The 21,231-nt window shown below is 45.6% G+C and overlaps 1 protein-coding gene across 3 annotated transcripts in view; it reads right to left on the reverse strand.

The window, feature by feature from the left end:
- LOC119972276 (microtubule cross-linking factor 1) overlaps positions 1-3,423 on the reverse strand; it is a 229,709-nt gene extending 226,286 nt beyond the window's left edge. For 2 of the 3 annotated variants that reach the window (XM_038808709.1, XM_038808710.1), the window contains exon 1: positions 2,106-3,423. In XM_038808709.1, the coding sequence (XP_038664637.1) occupies positions 2,106-2,987 (882 nt within the window). In that variant the 5' untranslated portion in view covers positions 2,988-3,423. The remainder of the gene's footprint in view (positions 1-2,105) is intronic. The other variant, XM_038808711.1, reaches the window with a different exon arrangement.
- Between the last annotated feature and the right edge of the window lie 17,808 nt (positions 3,424-21,231).

Here is a 21,231-nt window from a genome sequence, read left to right on the forward strand (position 1 = left end):
AAAATAAATGCTTATTTATTCGTCTGGTAACAGGGCATCTTGTTTTAAGAGGCCAGCCACAAAATCAAACGGCAGCACTATCCAACCAGAGCTTGCCTGACGCCCTCTTTCCAACTCAGCCCCTCCGCCAGACATCTCCGGTTGGCTCTTTTCGAATGTGCGCAGTGTGACGGGACGGACGGGTCTGTTTGAAAGCACATCCCCACCCCGTTAAAAATAAACAAGTGTCCAGAAGCGCTGACTTGGGGGGGGGGGGGGGGGAGAGAGAGGAAAAAAGGCACCGCTGGGAGGGTTTGTGCAGCATTTTGCTGCAAACTCTACCCCGTACCCGAGTTGTAACCAAACCCATAAGTCATACTATCCGGACATTTATTTTTACAGGTGGCAGATATCGCACGAACACATGGAGGAGATGGAGGAGGTGGGGGTGGGGGTGGGGGGGTGTTATAAATGTTTATGACAAAATAATAATAACAATCTTAATTCTCACAAGTAGGTTGAAATGAAACTGCTAATTAAGAGACTAACATTAATTGGTGATAATAAATAAGGGGATCCTCAGAAATAAATTAGACAGAGGATCAATATTGAAGTCAGTCAAAATCAGATGGGTGTTAGTGACAACATTTACACATGACAATTTGGAGGATAAAATGGTCAAGACTCCTGACTGAGGGGGTTTTGTGAGGGGCGAAGTCCCCCTGGGTGTAATGTGAGGGGGTGAAGGTGAGGAGGGGGGTGAAGGTGAGGAGGGAGGTGAGGGTGAGGGAGGTGAAGATGAGGAAGGGGGGTGAAGATGAGGGTGAGGAGGGAGGTGAAGATGAGGGTGAGGAGGGAGGTGAAGATGAGGAGGGAGGTGAAGATGAGGAGGGAGGTGAAGATGAGGGTGAGGAGGGGGTGAGGGTGAGGAGGGGGTGAGGGTGAGGAGGGGGTGAGGGTGAGGAGGGGGTGAGGGTGAGGAGGGGGTGAGGGTGAGGAGGGGGTGAGGGTGAGGAGGGTGTGAAGATGAGGAGGGAAGTGAGAGTGAGGAGGGAGGTGAAGATGAGGGTGAGGAGGGGGGTGAAGATGAGGGTGAGGAGGGGGGGTGAAGATGAGGGTGAGGAGGGGGGTGAAGATGAGGGTGAGGAGGGGGGTGAAGATGAGGGTGAGGAGGGGGGTGAAGATGAGGGTGAGGAGGGGGGTGAAGATGAGGGTGAGGAGGGGGGTGAAGATGAGGGTGAGGATGAGGGTGAGGAGGGGGTGAGGAGGGGGTGAGGAGGGGGGTGAGGAGGGGGGTGAGGAGGGGGGTGAGGAGGGGGGTGAGGAGGGGGGTGAGGAGGGGGGTGAGGAGGGGGGTGAGGAGGGGGGTGAAGATGAGGGTGAGGAGGGGGGTGAAGATGAGGGTGAGGAGGGGGGTGAAGATGAGGGTGAGGAGGGGGGTGAAGATGAGGGTGAGGAGGGGGGTGAAGATGAGGGTGAGGAGGGGGGTGAAGATGAGGGTGAGGAGGGGGGTGAAGATGAGGGTGAGGAGGGGGGTGAAGATGAGGGTGAGGAGGGGGGTGAAGATGAGGGTGAGGAGGGGGGTGAAGATGAGGGTGAGGAGGGAGGTGAAGATGAGGGTGAGGGGGGGTGAAGATGAGGGTGAGGAGGGGGTTGAAGAGGAGGGGGTGAAGATGAGGGTGAGGAGGGGGGTGAAGATGAGGGTGAGGAGGGGGGTGAAGATGAGGGTGAGGAGGGGGGTGAAGATGAGGGTGAGGAGGGGGGTGAAGATGAGGGTGAGGAGGGGGGTGAAGATGAGGGTGAGGAGGGGTGAAGATGAGGGTGAGGAGGGAGATGAGGGTGAGGAGGGAGGTGAAGGTGAGGGTGAGGAGGGAGGTGAAGATGAGGGTGAGGAGGGAGGTGAAGATGAGGGTGAGGAGGGGGTGAAGATGAGGGTGAGGAGGGGGTGAAGATGAGGGTGAGGAGGGGGTGAAGATGAGGGTGAGGAGGGGGGTGAAGATGAGGGTGAAGATGAGGGTGAGGAGGGAGGTGAGGGTGAGGAGGGAGGCGAGGGTGAGGGAGAGGAGGGGGTTGAGGGTGAGGAGGGCGAGGGCGAGGCGGGGGGAGAGGAGGGGAGAGACACTCACCTTCAGGTAGTCATTTTCTGAGCGCAGCTCTTCAATCTCCCTCAGCAGCTCCTGCTGCAGGAGCCTCCCGCCGCCTTCCAGCAGCTGCTCGGCCGGGCTGCAAGCTTTGATGGGCCGCTGCTCGTGCCTGGCCTTCGGCGTCCTGGACCCTGGCTCCCCGTCGGCGGCGCCTTTGAGGGGCCGCTGCTGGCCGGCCGACCGCCGCTCCCCGCCGCCGCCCTTCCTGCCGCCCTCGGCGTCGCTGGAGCCGGTACAGGACTCGGCGTCGCTGGTGGTGGCGAGCTCCGGGGCGGGTTCGGAGGCGCAGTCCGACAGGTCGGAGCTGCTGTCCGTGTGGCTGATCCGGGGCAGCGAGGCGGAGGAGGCAGCCGGCCCCGGGCTGGCCTCCATCAGGAGGCATTTCTTGGCTTTCCTCAGCTGGCCCTTGTGGTGATGATGGTGGTGGGGGTGGTGCTCTCCCCCTTGCTGAGGGTGCTGATGTTTACCTTTGCTGTCCGGGTGGGCCTTGGAGGAAGCCCGCTTGCTGAAGTGAGAGGCGGACAGCGCCGATCTGACCGAGGGGGAGCCGCCTTTGCCGGGAGACGAGGCTTTGTCCTTGGCCGCGAGGGCGCTGCTCCGCCTGGAGAGCCGGCTCGGCAGGGCCAGCAGCCCGGGGGGGACCTGTTGCTGCTGCTGCTGCTGCTTGGAGAGGCTCAGAGCCGCCGAGGGGGCTGCGGCAGGCGGGGGCAGCCCCCCGGGCTTGGAGGGCAGGCAGGGCTTGGCAGCAGAAACGCGGCAGTGAAGATCCTTCAGGGGTCTGGCCGGGGAGGGAGCACGATTCAGCCGCTTCTTCTCCACATATTGCTGCTGCTTAATCTCAGTGCCCCCATTCACCGTCTCCATCTCTGCAAAGCGGCTCGAGAATCTGCAACCGTGCAGCCTTGCAAAACACACCAACAACCTTCCTCTCCCTTTTTGTGTGCATCACTTCTCCCTTAAACAAGAAGATTTCCCCACTCTCTCTCTCCCTCTCTCTCTATCTTCCTCCAAGAAATCTACTGGCCGCCCAGATCCAGTTGTATTTAAAACCCAGCACACATTTGCCTGGAAAATTGCAAATGGGTGGCCAGATCTCTCTCTTTTGTTTTTTAAAAACAAAAAAATCCTCTTTATTTGCACCAGTCCAGCCTGTGATGTGGCATTTCTCTGTCTCCCACCTTCCCTGCTCAGCTGTGGGTTAGCTTTCCTCCATGCCTGTCCCCCACTCTCTCTCTCTCTTTCTCTCTCTCTCTCTCTCTGCTCCCGACCTGATTGATTGGGAGAGAAAAAATGAAAAGCTGCAACCTCGCCTGACGCCAGTAGCTGAACGCATGCGTGGGCAGTCAGCCAGCCAGTCCTCACTGTAAGCCAGGCACTAGCATCCAGCTTTGGTGTAGTAAATGCAGCCCGCAGGTTGTAGCCTTTGTGCGTACGTGTAAAGCAAAAAAAAATACATGCACATGGTTCATATGTGCAAAATTGAATGCTGTCTTTTTTTTTGGGGGGGGGGGGGGGGTTCTATCCTCTATCCTTAGTTGATCCAAGGTTGCCAACTCTCCAGAATTGTCCTGGGATTTCTAGGAATTAAAGACAAATTTAAAAAAATCTTTGGACACTCTGGTTTATTATTCCCCCCCCCCCCCCCCCCCCCAATGTCCTGGCCAATACATATCCCTCAGTCACCATCCCAGAGACGGATTATCTGGTCATTGTTGTTTAAGTTTGCTGGTGTGTGAATCAGCTGCGTTACAGCAGACAGTGCGCTTCAAAAGTGCATCAGCGACTGTGAAACGCTTCCAGACGTCCAGTGGTCATGAAGAGCGCTACATAAATACATTTCTTTTTACCGATTTTAAAGTGGGAAGTCATTACATGCCACCTCAAGGAATACATCCAACCAAAGTTGGCAACCCTGGCCATAAGACGGGGTGTGGGGGGGGGGGGGGGGGGGGGGTAAATGGATGTGGCTCATGATTATGCCACTCATACTTCTGCTACTAAACTGTCCAGCATGTAAAAGTAATCACCATAGTCCAAGATTGGCTGCTTTGCCCTTTCACAGGGAGGGCTGACTGGCGTTGATTTAACCTGAGGATCACCACACCTCAGCACGGAGGGCAGTGTTGACCTACAGCCAGTGGCGGACTGGTCAGGGTGTCAGCTTGCTCGATGGCAAGTGGGCCCCTGATGAAGTGGGCCCCCTATATCAAATAAAAATGCAATAAAGAAACAAACACAGACAACTGTTTTAGTAATAAAAAGGAATAAGGAAAAAAAGAGAACAGGACACAAATAAGCAGTGCATGAAAAGGAACGAAGCAGGGGAGGTAGTGGAGGGATGTGGAATAGGGGGGCCCGGGTCGGGCATAATTAAGGAAATTCCATGTTTTCAGCAAGAGTGTGTGAATTTAAAGATAAAGTTACAATTCGTGATTTGAGATGTCGGCAACTTCAAAGGATATCAAGCAGTAGTCTTGGTTCAGCCGATACATCGGTCTGGGGCCCGGAGAGCCAAGAAGGGGCCCGTGAATCTCTGAAGGGCCCTTAAAAATTATAATTAATTAGATAAATATATCTCCAACTTCTTTCCTGAGATTTGTATTCTAACTTAATAAAACATAATTGTTTTTAAAAAGAGCAATACCAAATAAAAATGCAATAAAGAAACAAAGAAAGAATCACTCAGTGTATGAAGGCACAAAGCAGTGTTAAACGGATGTGAAAAGGAGTGGGGGGGGGGGGGGGGGCTGGTTCACCCAGGTCGGACATAGTTGGAAATCCACGTTTTCAGCAAGAGTGTGTGCATTTAAAGATAAAGTTACAGTTCGTGATTTGAGATGGTCGGCAACTTGAAAGGATATCAAGCAGTACATAGGGCCGTGAGGTCACCGAAAAGGAGAAGTGGTACCTATGACCGTTAATCATGAGGTCAAAGATATTGAAGTGATAAGCCATGATCGGTAAACTCAAAGGGTTGCGACTTGTAACACTACACTGGTATCAAACTGGACATGTTAACTTTGGCCGTGGGACCATTCTTAATGTCTTACTATAGTCGGACCAAACTTCTAAGTTTCAAAAGTTGTCTCAGTTGTTTGCTGGTGTGAACACTGGACATATTGTCTCCTCTTCTGAAGCTGCATAGGCCACAATAGTATTGACTAATGAACATAGCCTATTGAAGTGTAAGTAAGCTATTTTATATTTTTTATCAAGTAGGGGTTTATCTGGCGTTCCTTCAAGTTATTCTTGCAATCATCAATATTCATTTTTCCCAATGTGGGCTATTTTTAATTAAGTTTTTATTTCAGGAATATTACCCCTACCAGCATGGAAAAGAAAAAGCATAAATCTGGGTCACTAAAATGCAAAGAACAAAAAGAAGCAGAAAGGAAGGAATCAGCCAAGCGATGCAGGCCTATTACAGAGTTTATAATACCACAAGCACAATCCACATCAATATCCAGTTCTGCAACAAATAATCAAGAAGCAAGAAACAATGCTCATGGTGATGATGCAATGACATGCGAGTTACAAGAACAGAGAAGAGCTACTTTGAATGTAGAGACAAATACAAGTGCATCCATTACTAATCAACCCAGGCCCAATATTTCTTCTGGCTTCCTTGTTCCGGTATCTGTACTGCCTGTAGTTGCAACATCTGAATACATAGCTTCAACTAGTGACAGGGAATCAGATATTCCTTCAAGCATAAATGACTTGGTTTCTGAAGCACATCCTGTAAATGAACCTACGCAAGAAAATGAAAGATCAATTACTGGAATCTTCCAATATCCATCACGAGCAAAGCTAAAACAGTTTTTTGCTGAACATCCACTTCAGCAACTTGATGATCTGCCATTTGATGCTCGTTTGTATGAGAGGAAAATTATGAATGACTCAGTCCCAAGAGAATGGCTAACATATAACAAAGAAAATAGATGCTTATATTGTTCATACTGCTTAGCCTTTGAGTTTCCCAACACTTGTAATCTATCACCCTTTGTACGTGGCTTTAGTGACTACAGGTGTATTAGCCAGAGCTTGACTTTACATGAATCGACAACAACACATGTCAGAAATGCTCAGCAATATATCAGTGTGGTTAATGATGGCACCTTAGATAAATTGTTTGCAGCATCACTAATTAAAAGGAAAGAAGTATTGAAGCAGAGAAGTATTGTTATGAGGATTATAGACATCATAAAGATGTTAGGCAAGCAAGCACTTACTTTTCGAGGTCACAGAAATGAATCGGCCTACACTCTAGATAATGAGGTCCTGAATCATGGCAATTTTTTAGCTACAGTGCAGTTGATGGCAAAATATGACCCCATTATGGCAGCTCACATTTCTGCAGTGCAAAACAAGTCTAAACAAAGAATCAAACAATTAGAGCAACAAGGAAAGGCTCAAAGTAAAGGCCGTGGTGGACTTGTTACATACCTGAGTAAAAGTAAAACAACTATAAACATGTTAATCAAAATTATGAAGAATATGATACAAGAAAGAATTAATCATGAAGTTTCTCAAGCAAAATATTATTCTATTCAGGTTGATTCAACACAAGATAATTCATCCATCGATCAGTTTAGCATTATTATTCGGTATGTGCTTAAAGGTATTATCTGTGAGCGATTACTTTCAGTTGTGCCAAGTAATGATGGTACAGGACAGGGACTTTTTGATCTATTGATTGAAACATTACAGCATCTTAAAATTGACCCCCAAAAATGTTTATCTGATAGCACAGATGGTGCTGCAAGCTACCATGGCCAGTATAATGGTTTACAAAGTAAAATTGCTGATGTGGCTGATCAACATGTTCATATATGGTGCTTTGCCCATGTCTTGAATTTGGTGATAACTGAAACAACAAAATGTTGTGTGCCTGCAGTTTCTTTTTTCAATTTGCTCCAGAATATAGCAACTTTTGTGAAAGCATCATGCAAGAGAATGGCTGTATGGATAGAAGTTGTTGGAAAACATCTAGGACAAGAAAAAATGAAATGATTAAAGCTAATTGGTGAGACCAGATGGTCAGGAAAATCCAATGCAGCAACAACTATATTTGGACGTTTTGATGATGCTGCTGCCAGTACTTTTGTAAATCGATTGACATGCTTATCAATGATACAAGATTCAGAAAAGTTTGATGCAAAAACAAAACATGAAGGAAATGTTTTACTTCAAAGTCTTCTAAAGTTTGAAACCATATTGACAGCATTTACTTACTTGTATATATTTGAAACTACAACCCCGTTATCAAGTTAACTACAGACAAGTGGTTTAGATATGTTTACTGCATGGAGTTTGGTAGATTCAGCTACAACAAAGTTGAAGGAACAGACAAGAACATTTGATAACGTTCACAGCAAGGCTTTGGAATTTGTAAATAAATGTAATGACAGGGTTTCATGGATGAAAATCAAACATTGGAAATTGATGCGTTGGAAACAGCATTGCCAGTTAAGAGGCAGAGGAAGAAGAAAAGAATGGTGGATGAGCTTATTGATGATGAAAGAAATTCCTCAGATTCTCTAGCTGATTTTCGAGTAAATGTGTTTAACCTAATAATGGATCGCATTGTCCAGTCACTAGAATCACGCTTTGTACAACACAAACAGTTGAATAAAGATTTGTCCTGCTTGGACCCAACAAAGTTTAAAACTATTGCAGAGAAGGGCCTTGAAGATGAAGCATTGGAAGGTATTATTAAGCTGTTTCCACAAATCAGCAAAGATCAAGCAATATTGGAATTGTTTTCTTTTGTTTCAAACTTTGATGTATTAAAGCTATTGCTTAATGATGGTGAGAATATGGATTCCAGTTGCAACAATTGTAAAATTTGCAGCACTTGCCCATCGTGTGTACTAAAAATTCTGGCATCCAACAGACTTCATGACAAGGCATATGATAACCTTTATGAACTTTATAAAGTCATCTGCACACTATCAGTTACTCAAGTCCAATGTGAGAGGACATTTTCAAAGCTAAAGATCATAAAGACAAGGTTAAGAAATCCGCTGTCTGAGGAGAATTTGGAATCATAAATGTTGCTATCCATTGAAAAGGAATTGTTAGATGAATTGGATGCCGAAGCACTTATTGGCAGATTCGCACAATCATCTAGTGAACACAAACGATTGCTCTTAATATAGTGGACTGCATGCAATGCTCTATTGTGCTTTTGAACTATCTGTTAATGTGTAAATTGTGCAGTAAACTATTTAAAAATATCAACCAATTACTTAAAATTAAAAAAATAAAATAAAAAATTCAATTATAACATTCTGTATTTACATTTGGTATCTACTGCCAGTAATATGTACAGTACATGTACACTGTAATTACTAAGAAATACACATTTTTTCCACAAAAATTTTCATTGTACCCTTTTTTCCATATGTATTTTTTGAAAATTTTATTTATTCGTTATGAAAATTAAATGATAGCATTGTAGTTGTGGGTGGGCCCCCTTTGTCTCCTGGCAACAAATATTTTTAGACCCAGTCCGCCACTGTCTACAGCACTTGCTAAATGATCTGCATACAAGAGCATCTTGCATTCTGGGGAAGATTGTAATCTGAGCGAAACTGCCCGAGAGAATGAAATGCAGTTAGCTCTCATAGAGTGTCCGTGGACACATGGATGGCAAACTGAGATGTTGCAAGTATTTCCAACTCAAACATGGAAGGAAACTGAAGCATCGCCACAGTCAACTTCGCAGCCACTGACAATGTGGTCCTTGCCCTGCTCCAGGTTGCATTTACGACTGCAGCAGCTACGACCATGAGTAGGGCTAAAGTAGGCCATTCAGTCCATCAAGTCTGCTCCATCATTCAACAAGATCATGACTGATCTGATAATCCTCAACACCACTTTCCTACCTTATCCCTGTAACCTTGATTCCCCCTACTGATTAAAAATCTGTCTATCTCAGCCATGATCATACTTAATGACCCAGCCTCTCAAGCTCTCTGTGGTAAAGACGTACACACATTCACTATCCTCTGAGAGAAGAAATTCCTCCTGATCTCTGTCCTAAATGGATGATCCCTTGCTCTGAGATTATGTTCTCTGGCCCTAGAATCACCCACAGGGGAACCCTCTCAGCACCTTTCAGCACATTTCAGTCAAGACGTCCTCGCTGAAGCGCACACAGTGCATGGAATGATAAATCCAGGGTCCTGATCCCAGTGTTGAGTGGTATTTGTATTTGTTCTTGAGGCGTGAGTGTCGTTGTCAAGGCTGCCATTTATTACTCTTCAGTCAGTAGTAATGAGCTACCTATAACTGAGTGGCTTGCTTGGCCATTTCAGGGTGCAGTCAATCACATTGGTGTGGGTCTGGAGTCACATTGAGGCCAAGACCAATATTTATTGTCCTTGAATGAGCAGTGGTGAGCAACTTATAACTGATTGGCCTGTGTGACCATTTCAGGGTGCAGTCAAGTTCATTTAGTGTGGAGTCACTTGTAGGCTAGATTGGGTAAGGGTGGCATATTTCCTCCTCTGAAGATTATTAGTGAACCAGGTGTTTTATAAGACAATCCAGTTGTATGGTCATTATTAACATTTTATTCTGAGTTTATTAATTCATTGAATTAGAATTCCTCGTGATACTGTGGTAGGATTTGAACTCATGTCTCCAGAGCAATAGTCTGTCCCTCTGGATTACGAGTCCAGTAACATTACCACTGCACTACTGTCCTCTTGGGAGATCGGAGTTGCTGTGATGGGAGTTTAAGAATGCAGCCAATTAAGAGGCCACCTGGGGAGCCCCTTCCAATTAAAGTTGCCAAATGGGCTCCACAGTCAGGGAAATGAGAAAATCCAAGGCTCTGGGTGACTGGCCCATTGGGAGAGGTGTCTCTAAAGACTGGTACCTGAAACAAATGATACTGTGACCACAGGTGGTAGGCCATTAGTGCAGAAAATCCATGCTTGGTTGCTTTGCCAATCATGTATTCACCAACCACCAGGTCATCCCTTACAGTCAGAAACAGGGGAATGTGTAATAGGGGACAAAGAAATGGCTGAGCAACTAAACACACACTTTGGTTCTGTCTTCACAGATGAGGATACAAATCAGATGCCAGAAATGTTGGGAGTGTATGGTTTAGTGAGAGGGACGAACTGAAGGAGATGAATATTAGTAGAGAAATGGTATTGGGGAAATTGATGGAATGAAGGCTGATAAATCCCTCGGGCCTGATAATTTACATCAAATTCCTGAAGGAAATGGCTCCAGAAATAGTGGATGCATTGGTGGTCACCTTTGATGATTCTATAGACTGGAACAGTTCCTGCAGATTGGAGAGTAGCTAATGTAACTCCATTATTTAAAAAGGAAGGTAGAGAGAAAACAGGGAATTATAGACCAGTGAGCCTGAGGTCAGTAGTGGGGAAAATTCTAGAATCCATTATCAAAGATTTTATAGCGCTTGGAAAACAGTGGCAGGATTGGACAGAGTCAGCATGGATTTGTGAAGGGGAAATCATGCTTGACAAATCTACTGGAATTCTTTGAGGATGTAACTGGTAGAGTTGACTAGGGCGAGCCAGTGGATATGGTATATTTGGACTTTCCGAAGCCTTTTGACAAAGTCCCGCATAAGAGATAAGTGTGTAAAATTAAAGCGCATGGGATTAGGGGTAGTGTATTGAGATGGATAGAAAACTGGTTGGCAAACAGGAAACAAAGAGTAGGAAATAACAGGTCTTTTTCAAATTGGCAGGCAGTGACTAGTGGGGTAGCGCAGGGATCGGTTCTGGGACCCCAGCTATTCACTATATATATTAACGATTTAGTGAGGGGCTGGTTTAGCACAGTTGGCTGAACAGCTGGCTTGTAATGCAGAACAGGACCAGCAGTGCAGGTTCAATTCCCATACCGGCCTCCTCGAACAGGCGCCGGAATGTGGCGACTAAGAGCTTTTCAGAGGGTAACTTCATTGAAGCGTACTTGTGACAATAAGCGACTATTATTATTATTATTAGATGAGTGAACAAAATGTAATATCTCCACATTTGCAGATGTCACCAAGTTGGGTGGAAGGGTGAGCTGTGAGGATGATGCAGGGATACTTCATTGTGATTTGGACAAGTTGAGTGTGTGGGCAAATGAATGGTGATGCAGTATAATTTGGAGAAATGCGAGGTTATCCAATTTGGCTGCAAAAAAGAGAAGGCAGACTATTATCTGAATGGCCATAAATTAGGAGAGGGGAATGTGTAATGAGACCTGGGCATTCTTGTACATCAGTCACTGAAGGTAAGCATGCAGGAACAGCAGGGGTAAAGAAGGCAAATGGTATGTTGGCATTCATAGCAAGAGGATTTGAGTGCAGGAGCAGGGATGTCTTGTTTCAATTTACAGGGCCTTGGTGAGGTCACATCTGGAATATTGTGTGCAGTTTTGGTCTCCTTCTCTGAGGAAGGATGTTCTTGCTTTCGAGGGAGTGCAGCGAAGGTTTACCAGACTGATTCCAGGGATGGCAGGATTGATGTATGAGGAGAGATTGAATCAGTCAGGATAGTATTCACAGGAGTTCATAAGAATGAGGGGTATCTCATAGAAACCTATAAAATTCTAACTGGACTAGACAGGGTAGATGCAATAAGGATGTTCCCGATGGGTGTGTCCAGAACCAGGAGTCACAGTTTGAGGATATGGATAAACCATTTAGGACTGAGATGAGGAGAAATTTCTTCACCCATAGAGTGGTCAGCTGTGGAACTTGCTACCACAGGAAGTAGTTGAGGCCAAAACATTGTATGTTTCCAAGAAGCAGTTAGATATAGCATTTAGGGTGAAGGGGATCAAAGGGTATGGAGAGAAGGCACGATAAGGCAATTGAGTTGGTTGATCAGCCATGATCATAATGAATGGCGGAGCAGGCTCGAAATGCCGAATGCCCTCCTTCTGCTCCTATTTTCTATGTTTCTACCTTTCCATGATGTGGAGATGCCAGTGTTGGACTGAGGTGAGCACAGTAAGAAGTCTTACAACACCAGGTTAAAGTCTAACAGGTTTGTTTTAAATTACTAGGTTTCCTGCTGCTGGAGGCTGACGCCATTCCATCTGTACACTCCAATTTGGGAGGCTTATCCAACCTCTGGAAGAACTTCAATCGACCTAATTGTCTGTTCCCCAATGTCTACCCTTAGCAGCCGTCTCCATGAAAGGGCTGGTGCATGCTAACAGACTGTCATGCCAGCTGGTAGCCCACTGCCATCATGCCCACCATGTCATGACAATTCTGCCAATTTTATACCTTGCTGAGGTTCACATGGAAGAATTGCTCCCTGAGCATGCTGGGTAAATGTAACCACCTGCTGGGAGTCCTTTCCTCCTGCTCTTCCTCCCTCTCTCAGCACCTTGTACTATTCTGTGTGGGCCCTGCTCATTCTCTATGTCATGTGGAAATAGCAACCAGTGCACCCATGTCTGGGAGCAGCTGGTTTGTACAGGAGCCTTGAAGTCAACAAAAACCCCTTTAGCACCTGCCACACCACTCCCTGTAGAATCTTTCAACTTTAAACAACTCTAGAAAACACCAAACGCTTGTAGCCCCAAGTAATTATCCAGTAACTAAATTGTAAGTATCTGCTGATGTATTTAAATAGTTCTAACAGGGAGGATCATTCCTGATGCTAAACACATGTTGAGCTGTGCATAGTTACGAGAGGGCATTAGCTGGGGCATTGCATGCTGATTGATGTACCTTCTCTGCATACTCCCATCAGGCATTGACTACAGCCACGGTAACACCCTTACCAATATGGCATCTGGTGCAACTCACCCCAGAAGTGTGTGCACAAGCCCTGGCTGCCTCAATTGGCATCAGTACAGCCAAAACAACAGGCAATACTCACCCAAATTTCAGATATCCAGGCTTGCAAATGTTTCTTTTTTCCAGTCCATTTCTCAGTGGATTCTATTTTGTAGTTTACACTCAAAATATCAAAACCGGACCAAATGGTTGCAGAAAATACCAGGACCTTGGAATGGAGGTCAGGAAGGTGGGAGATTGAAAGATGAGAGGACATAGTTGTCAAACTAATTTGTCCAAATATAGTTTTTGAAAAGTTATCTTGCTAAATCCTGCCTTAAGCTAAGACAGTCTTATTGCTCACTTGGGCATATTTATGTTCTGATTATATAACTGACTGGAACAGAGAAATCACATGGATGGCAAACTGTGAGATGTTGCACCCTGAGTGTTTACTTTCTAATATAAACATGCTGTACATTTTGAGGCCCTTTGTGTCCTTTTACGGTCATAAGGAGTGAGTAGGAACTCCTGGAGGAATTTCACACTATATTGACAGAGTCAAGTTTGAAAACCCATTCACCAGCATATGTATTGAGAAACGCTTAGATATATACAAAACATCTTCAAATGGTCTTTGATGTACTGCTTCCTCATCAATAGCAGCACTGTGTGATTGAATTTCAGGACAGCTAGCCAGTTTTGTAATCCCAGCAAAATTGGGGTTGTGCGTTCTTTTGTTTACACTTGCACCAGTAACGAGTCCATGACAAATTTCATAATGGACTCCTATTCCATACTTCAAATTAACGACCCACACAACCGGTCCTATAGTATACGGGGAGAGGTGGTGGCGCAGTGGTAATGTCACAGAACTAGTAATCCATAGAATCCCTACAGTGCAGAAGGAGGTCATTCGACACATCGAGTCTGCACCGACCCTCTGAAAGAGCACCCTACCTAGGCTCACTCCCCCACACTATCGCCGTAACCCCGCACATTGATCATGGCCACTCCACCTAACCTGAACATCTTCAGACACTAACAGGCAATTTAGCATGGCCAATCCACCAAACCTGCACATCTTTGGACTGTGGGAGGAAATCAGAGCATCCGGAGGAAACCAAAGCAGACACAGGGAGAACGTACAAACTCCACAAAGTCACCCAAGGCCAAAATCAAACCTGGGTCCCTGGCGCAGTGAGGCAGCAGTGTTTTTTAAAAAATAAATTTAGAGTACCCAATTAATTTTTTCCAATTAAGTGGCAATTTAGTGTGGCCAATCCACCTAGCCTGCACATCTTTGAGTTGTGGGGGCAAAACCCACGCAAACACGGGGAGAATGTGCAAACTCCACACAGACAGTGACCCAGAGCTGGGATCAAACCTGGGACCTCGACGCCGTGAGGCAGCAGGGCTAACCCACTGTGCCACGATGCTGCCCGAGGCAGCAGTGTTAACCACTGTGCCACCATGCCACCCTAGAGCTACAGAGACACAGGCTAATGACCTGGGGACATGGGTTCAAATACAAGCAGAGCAACTGGTGGGATTTGAATTTATTTAATAAAATCTGAAATTGAAATCTCATCTCAGTAATGGTGACGTTGAACTGTCATAAAACCCCACCTGGTTCACTACTAACATCGCTGAATCTCCACTATTAATATGCTGGGTGTTACCATTGACCAGGAACTGAACTGGACTAGCCATATAAATATTATGGCTCCAAAAACAGTCAGAGGCTGGGAATTCTGCAGCATGTAACTCATCTCCTGACTCCCCAAACCCTGTCTACGATCTACAAGGTACAAATCGGGAGTGTGATGCAATATGTCCACTTGCCTGGATGAGTACAACATTCCAGAAGCTCGACACCATCCAGAAAAAAACAGGCCGCTTGATTGCCACTGATCCACAAGTATCCACTCCTTTCACCACTGATGCACAGTGGCAGCTGTGTGTGTACCACCTACATGATGCATTGCAGGAACTCACCAAGGTTCCGTAGACAGCTCCTTCCAACCCCATGCCTGCTTATCCAGCAGGATAAGGGCAGCAGATACCTGGGGAAAACACCATCTGGACATGCGACTCCAAGTCACTCACCATCCTGACTTGGCAGCATATTGCCGTTCATTTACTGTTGCTGGGTCAAAATCCTGGAACTCCCTCTGGCGTACCTACACCTCACAGACTGCAGCGGTTCAAGATGGCAACACATCACCACCTTTTCAAGGGCAAATTAATGAATGTTCCATTAATGAATAAAAAAAAACTATTGTCCTTTAGGGAAGGAAATCTGCCAGCCTCATCTGGTCTGATCTATATGTGATTTCAGATCCACAGCAACGTGGTTGACCCTTAATTGTCCTCTGAAATCTATTACATTCCTGGACCAGACCTTAATAGTGGCGAGGATACTGGACAGAAACCCAAGTATTTAATTTTAATTTTATCAGACTGTGAAGAAAGGATACCTCGCTCCAGGAGTGATTTCACCCAAATATATATTCAAAAACAAACTTTATACCGCACACATAATTAAAAATATCTTTAATGTCACACAAGTTAATAGCTTACAATTACCCCTTAAAACATGCTGATCAATACATTGACACAGTAACCCTCAATTGCTACCTTTATTTTCCACTCAAACAATAAAGCTATCTTGGGTCTGAATCCACTTGGAAATACAGTGAGCACTCAGGAAAGCTTGCTGGATGGAGATGTTTTTTTGAGTCTGTTTTAAAAGATAGACCTGAACCCTATCAGAAAAAATGCAGAATATTTCTCCAGAAACCTCTCAGCTTGCCTTCCAGCCTGATAGAAACTAACCTTTTATTAGAGGTAAAAGGGGTTAAAGGAAAAAATTATTGAAAGTAATCATAATGACTAAGTTTTTAAATTATCATATATCAACCATAATAGTCAGAAATGGCTGACTACTTGCGAAAAGATCATGAGCGGGATTCTCCCCTACCCGGCGGGGTGGAGGGTCCCGGCGTAGGGGAGTGGCGCCAACCACTCCGGCGTCGGGCCTCCCCAAAGGTGCGGAATTCTCCGCACCTTTGGGGGCTAGGCCCGTGCCGGAGCGGTTGGCACCACGCCGACTGGCGCCAAAACCGGCACCAGCGGCCTTTGACGCCCGCCGCCGGGGCTGGCCGAAAGGCCTTCGCCGGTTCGCGCATGCGCGCTGGGGGATTCTCTTCTGCCTCCGCCATGGTGGAGGCCGTGGCGGCGGTGGAAGAAAAAGAGTGCCCCCAGGGCACTGGCCTGCCCGCCGATCGGTGGGCCCCGATCGCGGGCCCGGCCACTGTGGGGGCACCCCGGGGTCCGATCACCCCGCGCCCCCCCCCCAGGACCCCGGGGGCCCCGCTCCCGCTGCCGATCCCGCCGCCACCAGAGGTGGTTCAAACCTCGGCGGGGGAGGCCTCCCAGCGGCGGGGCTTTGGCATATCGCGGGCCGGAGAATCACCACAGGGGGCTCGCCGATCGGCGTGGGGTGATTTCCGCCCCCGCCAATTCCTGGGTGGCAGAGAATTTCTGCCACAGCGGGGGCGGGATGTTTGGCGGCCCAGGGCGATTCTCCGAACCTGCGTGGGGTCGGAGAATTTTGCCCCAGATAAGAAAACTGCAAGGGTTTGCAAGGCCGAACTGACAGAAAAACTCTTTGTGTTAGAGAGCTGGGCTAAGATCCAGTTCCGTGTCCATGGTAATCACCAAATCACCCCATGGAAAGGATTTTTGCTGAGAAAACTTTTCATCGAGTGGAAAATTACTGAAATGTTTTATCTCTTAAATTAATAGACAGTCACTTCAGTTGAATTAAATGAATTATGGATGAGTTAAAACCAATCACAGCTGTAGAGAGGATGAATCTTTTATAGATAGTAATCTTCTTAAAAGTTTAGGTACCAGGATAGAAAGCCATTCTAGAATCAATTCAACCTATCCTCTAAAACCTGTTCTATCCTCTTGCTTTGCAAAATCGCTATTTTATTCTATTTTGAACTGCGCAGTCTTTTGTACTGTGTACCTTAATTTTAAGAAATTACGATGAGCTGTCATTGTATTTTGAATTCAACAATCTGTATTTGCGAAAGACAATCATTCTGATTAGCTTGTTGCAGGGCTAGTCGGAACATTCTAAATTCTGTACTTGTGTGAGAATTGAAACTTATCAATAGACACGAGAAGCTGACAAAATAAATTGCCTTTAACCCAAGAAGCCACTCTTGAATCTCTATTATTTGGTATATGGTACGGCGACACTGGTACATGAATAGACACAGAGATCCAACAATTTGCTTAGTCGGCAAAAGGGGAGAGAAGTTGGCGAGCCAGCCAGCCAATTACTCAAAGTTGGCGTAATCGACAAACGGAGAGAGAAGTTGACGGAGTCGGACGAACGGAGGGAGAAATTGGACCGAAGACCATGCCGTGGACGAGATCCCAAACCGTGAATGGAGAGGCCTGAAGGAAGACCAGAAGACCGGAAGACTTCGATCCGAACATCGGCTAGACTGAGGTAAGAAATCAATTTCACCTCATTAAAAGTCTCAAGCAGCGACGGCTCGCGAAACTTCCCCCTAACACCAAAAGAACCTTAAAAGAAAAGACTGTGCAATTGGGTGTGTGGATGCAAACCTATTTTCAGACACCTTTATCGGTGTAATTTGGTATATGGTACGGCGTTACAGATATACGAATCACGACCTACGGCTCACAGAGCCCATTGGTTTGCGGCTCAGGTCAGAAATGTGTTTGGAAGAGTTATGGGGGACGATAGTCCTACAGAAGCCGCCACTATTTCCAAGGGTGCAGCAGAGCTTCCCACAACCTCAAAGGGCGGCCGAGCTCCACCAGACCTGTCTATTGACAATATGTTCGGGGAATCTTAAATCCACCATTAATCGGCATTCTGAATTATCCAACACAATTCCAAAAATTGAATCAAAATATAACAAAATATAAGGAGAGTTTGGGGAAAAACTCCCCGATTGAGAAATAAGAGGCGTATTAGATAGTCTCTTGCAGTAATGGGACAGCTCCGTAAGCGACAAGAAACAATCGTCAACACAAACTACAATTGCGGACTTAAATCTGCCAAAGATCAACTCTAGGTAGTCGTTGAGCAATTGCAAGAATCAAAATCTAAGCTCGAAAAATTAGATCAAACTAAAACCCTATTAGCCGACGCGAACTGCAGAGTTCAACAATTACAATTGCAAATTGGTGAGCTCCAAAGAAAAAAATACCGAATCAGACTCCACAGTTCGGCAATTAATATCACAAAATGATGAATTGAATTCCCAAAATACTGGGCTACAAACTGAGAACACCCAATTACTTAAAGAAAAGTGTACTCTAGAGAATGAAATGGACAACATGAAAGGTCATTACAAATTGCTGACAGAAAGGTTAGTGGCTCAGAAGCCGACAAATCCTTTTTCAAACCAAAACACTCCGCTAATTCCGATTGAAAAGTCTCCCAGAGCAGCTCCAGCTGGCTCCGAGATTGTTATTACTACAAGAACACAGAACAAAGGAAACTAGTTAGCTCGGATGAAGATAGTGATAGTGACGCAAAAGACAAACCTAGTGGCAGAACTAGAGTATTACGACACGCCCCATTACGCACCAAACGGGTTAAGATTGAAGAGACAGAAACAACCGAAGACGAGGTTAAAAACCGCTAGATCTAATTATGCCCAACATTGGGTTCATGATCCGGCAGACCCCAATAAAATCGATAGATGATCCAAAGAACTCTTGCACCTTAAAAAGGTTTTTTTTGCCACCTGGGATCAGCTACAGCGCTTACAGAATATTATAGACTCCATCCGTTAGATTGTATACAGGTTTTGTCTGTGATAGTTAGTTCCCGCGACAGTAGAATACTCTCGACGGAGGTTCCATTGTCTCTTGGAGACGATTTACAAAATCTGGAAGGGGGTTGGCAGTCAATTAAAAATTGGCTATTAAGATTCAATCCACCTGAAACTCATTGGGGGAAAATAACATCCTGTGTTCAAAAGCATTCAGAGGATCTGCAGGACTATGAGGAAAGATTTAGAGCAGTTTGGATGGAGCATTCCGGAATGGAGCTCCAAGCAGGAGAGGAGAATAGGGATATGAGTACCTTAGGACCATTCAAAACTGCGTTTGTCGCTGGTTTGAGACCCGAACTGTCTAAAGCTTTAAACGTGGTCCTTCCTGACTGGGTGCTGATTGGTACTACCTACAGGGCATTAGTAGAATGATGCATTCAACTTGACCACGGCTTGGAAGTGAAAAACCATGACAGACCAGGCTCAGTCTCAAGCAGCAGCCGATGTAAGTAGCACATGAACCCTAGCAGGAAATACTCCTCCTTCGGTAGCACCAACCCCGGCCCCTGGTCTTGCTCCGATAAAGGATTCCAAAAAAACTGGGAAAATGTCATTTTTGTGTAAAGACAGACATTGAAAAAAAATCATGTGGTTTCAGAATACAAGCTAACGGACAAGGAAATTACTATTCACCCGGTGACTAATACTACCGAGACCCGCCTCGAGAATTGACCCGTGACTCACACTATAGGGACCCACTCCGTGACGCATACTACAGGGATCTACCCCAAGACACGTATCACCAAGGTATGTACAGGGACGAACAAAGGCCCCGCCCAATTTCACCACGTAGAGACGTCCTCGATGATGATGACGCTTTTGTTGACAGGTTCAACAAATTAACCCCACGACACAAGAGGGCCCTGCTTGATGCGGCAAAAAACTAGCGGACGTCCTCTCAGTGAGTCCATTCACACAGCATTCCATGCTTTAATTGAGAATAAAAAGGATGGACTATACATTTCATTGAGAGTGGGAGGCCAACAAATAATGATTTTCTTTTTGATACTAGAGCAGAATTAACCCGTATTCCTCAACATTATTCAAACTTGTTCCCCTTAAAGAGACAAGTGATTGAAGCCTATGCAGCAGTGGGTGATCCATTAACCTTTCAACAAACAGAACCCATGTTGCTTGAATTTGTCCCACATCAACTGATAGCCTCCATCTGGGTAGGCCCAGTAACACAGGCCATTCTGGGTATAGATATTATAGCCCAATTAAATTCTTCTCTTCATTTTGATAATGGAAAAGTCACTTGGTCCATCAGATGCCTCAAAAAGACCCAACTGGAGCAACACCCGATTTGGGCCAAGGACAAAAATGACTGTGGCCTATTAAAAATGGAACCAGCATCCTTCACTGGATCGGCTCCACTGTGTACTAAACAGTACCCCATTAACCCTTCCTCAATTGAGGGATTACTACCTATAGTGAAACAATTGGAAGACAGAAGAATATTAGTGTGAATTCATAGTTCATTAAACAATCCAATGTGGCGTGTCAAGAAGGCTAATGGCACATGGCGCCTCACTATTGACTATAGAAGGGCCAACCAATCCACTAGTATTGTGCAGTATCAGGGCAACCTCAAACAGAACCACAGGCCTAAGCCCATTTGACGTCATCACTGGCAGACCTATGTCCCTATCAGGAACTGCCTTAAGAAAGGCAGACCGTCATCTGATGGGTGATGCTTTACTTAGTTATTGTCAAAATTTAACAGACGCTGTCAGTTCTGCTTCTCAACAGGTTTCGGCTGCCTGGGGTGACCCACCAGAGGGGGGGGGGGTCATGATTTGATTCCCGGAGAATACGTGTACGTGAAGAAGATTCAGAAAGGGCCGCTAGGAGACAAGTGGGAAGGGCCCCACCTAATTCTGCTGATCACTCAGTCAGCCGTGAAACTCCAAGGAAAGAAAACCTGGATTCACGCGCCACATGTGAAGCATGCGCATAAGTATTAAAATCCGTAAAAATGTTTGCCATACAATTGATTTTCAGTTGCATGATTGGTCCTGTGGGCCTTGCCAAGGAGTTAAATGACAACCTGTTTCTTCACACGTCTAGGGTATATGCTAAAAATGTTAACATCTCCGAATGTTGGTTATGTATTGCAATTCCTCCCCACTCAGGAGAAGGTATCCCTTTCTTATCTATTCCTTTTAACACTTCAGAAACAGCAGAATGGTATATTTTTCAGAGCACTACCCGCTCTTCACAGATCCGTAAAGGAGCAGACATATGTTGGGAAACCAAGTATCAAATTAATTTAAAGAAAAGAATCCAATTATGAAAATCATCAGGTTATTCATTAAACACTTTTTCAGGATGTTATCAATACAACTATAACAGAAACCAAAATCCTCCCCATATCAACCTCCCATCTACTATTAATCAAGAAGGATCGATATGTTTTACAAGCAATCATCCTAAA

This window comes from Scyliorhinus canicula, chromosome 10 (genome assembly GCF_902713615.1).
Source record: "Scyliorhinus canicula chromosome 10, sScyCan1.1, whole genome shotgun sequence".
NCBI lineage: Eukaryota > Metazoa > Chordata > Chondrichthyes > Carcharhiniformes > Scyliorhinidae > Scyliorhinus > Scyliorhinus canicula.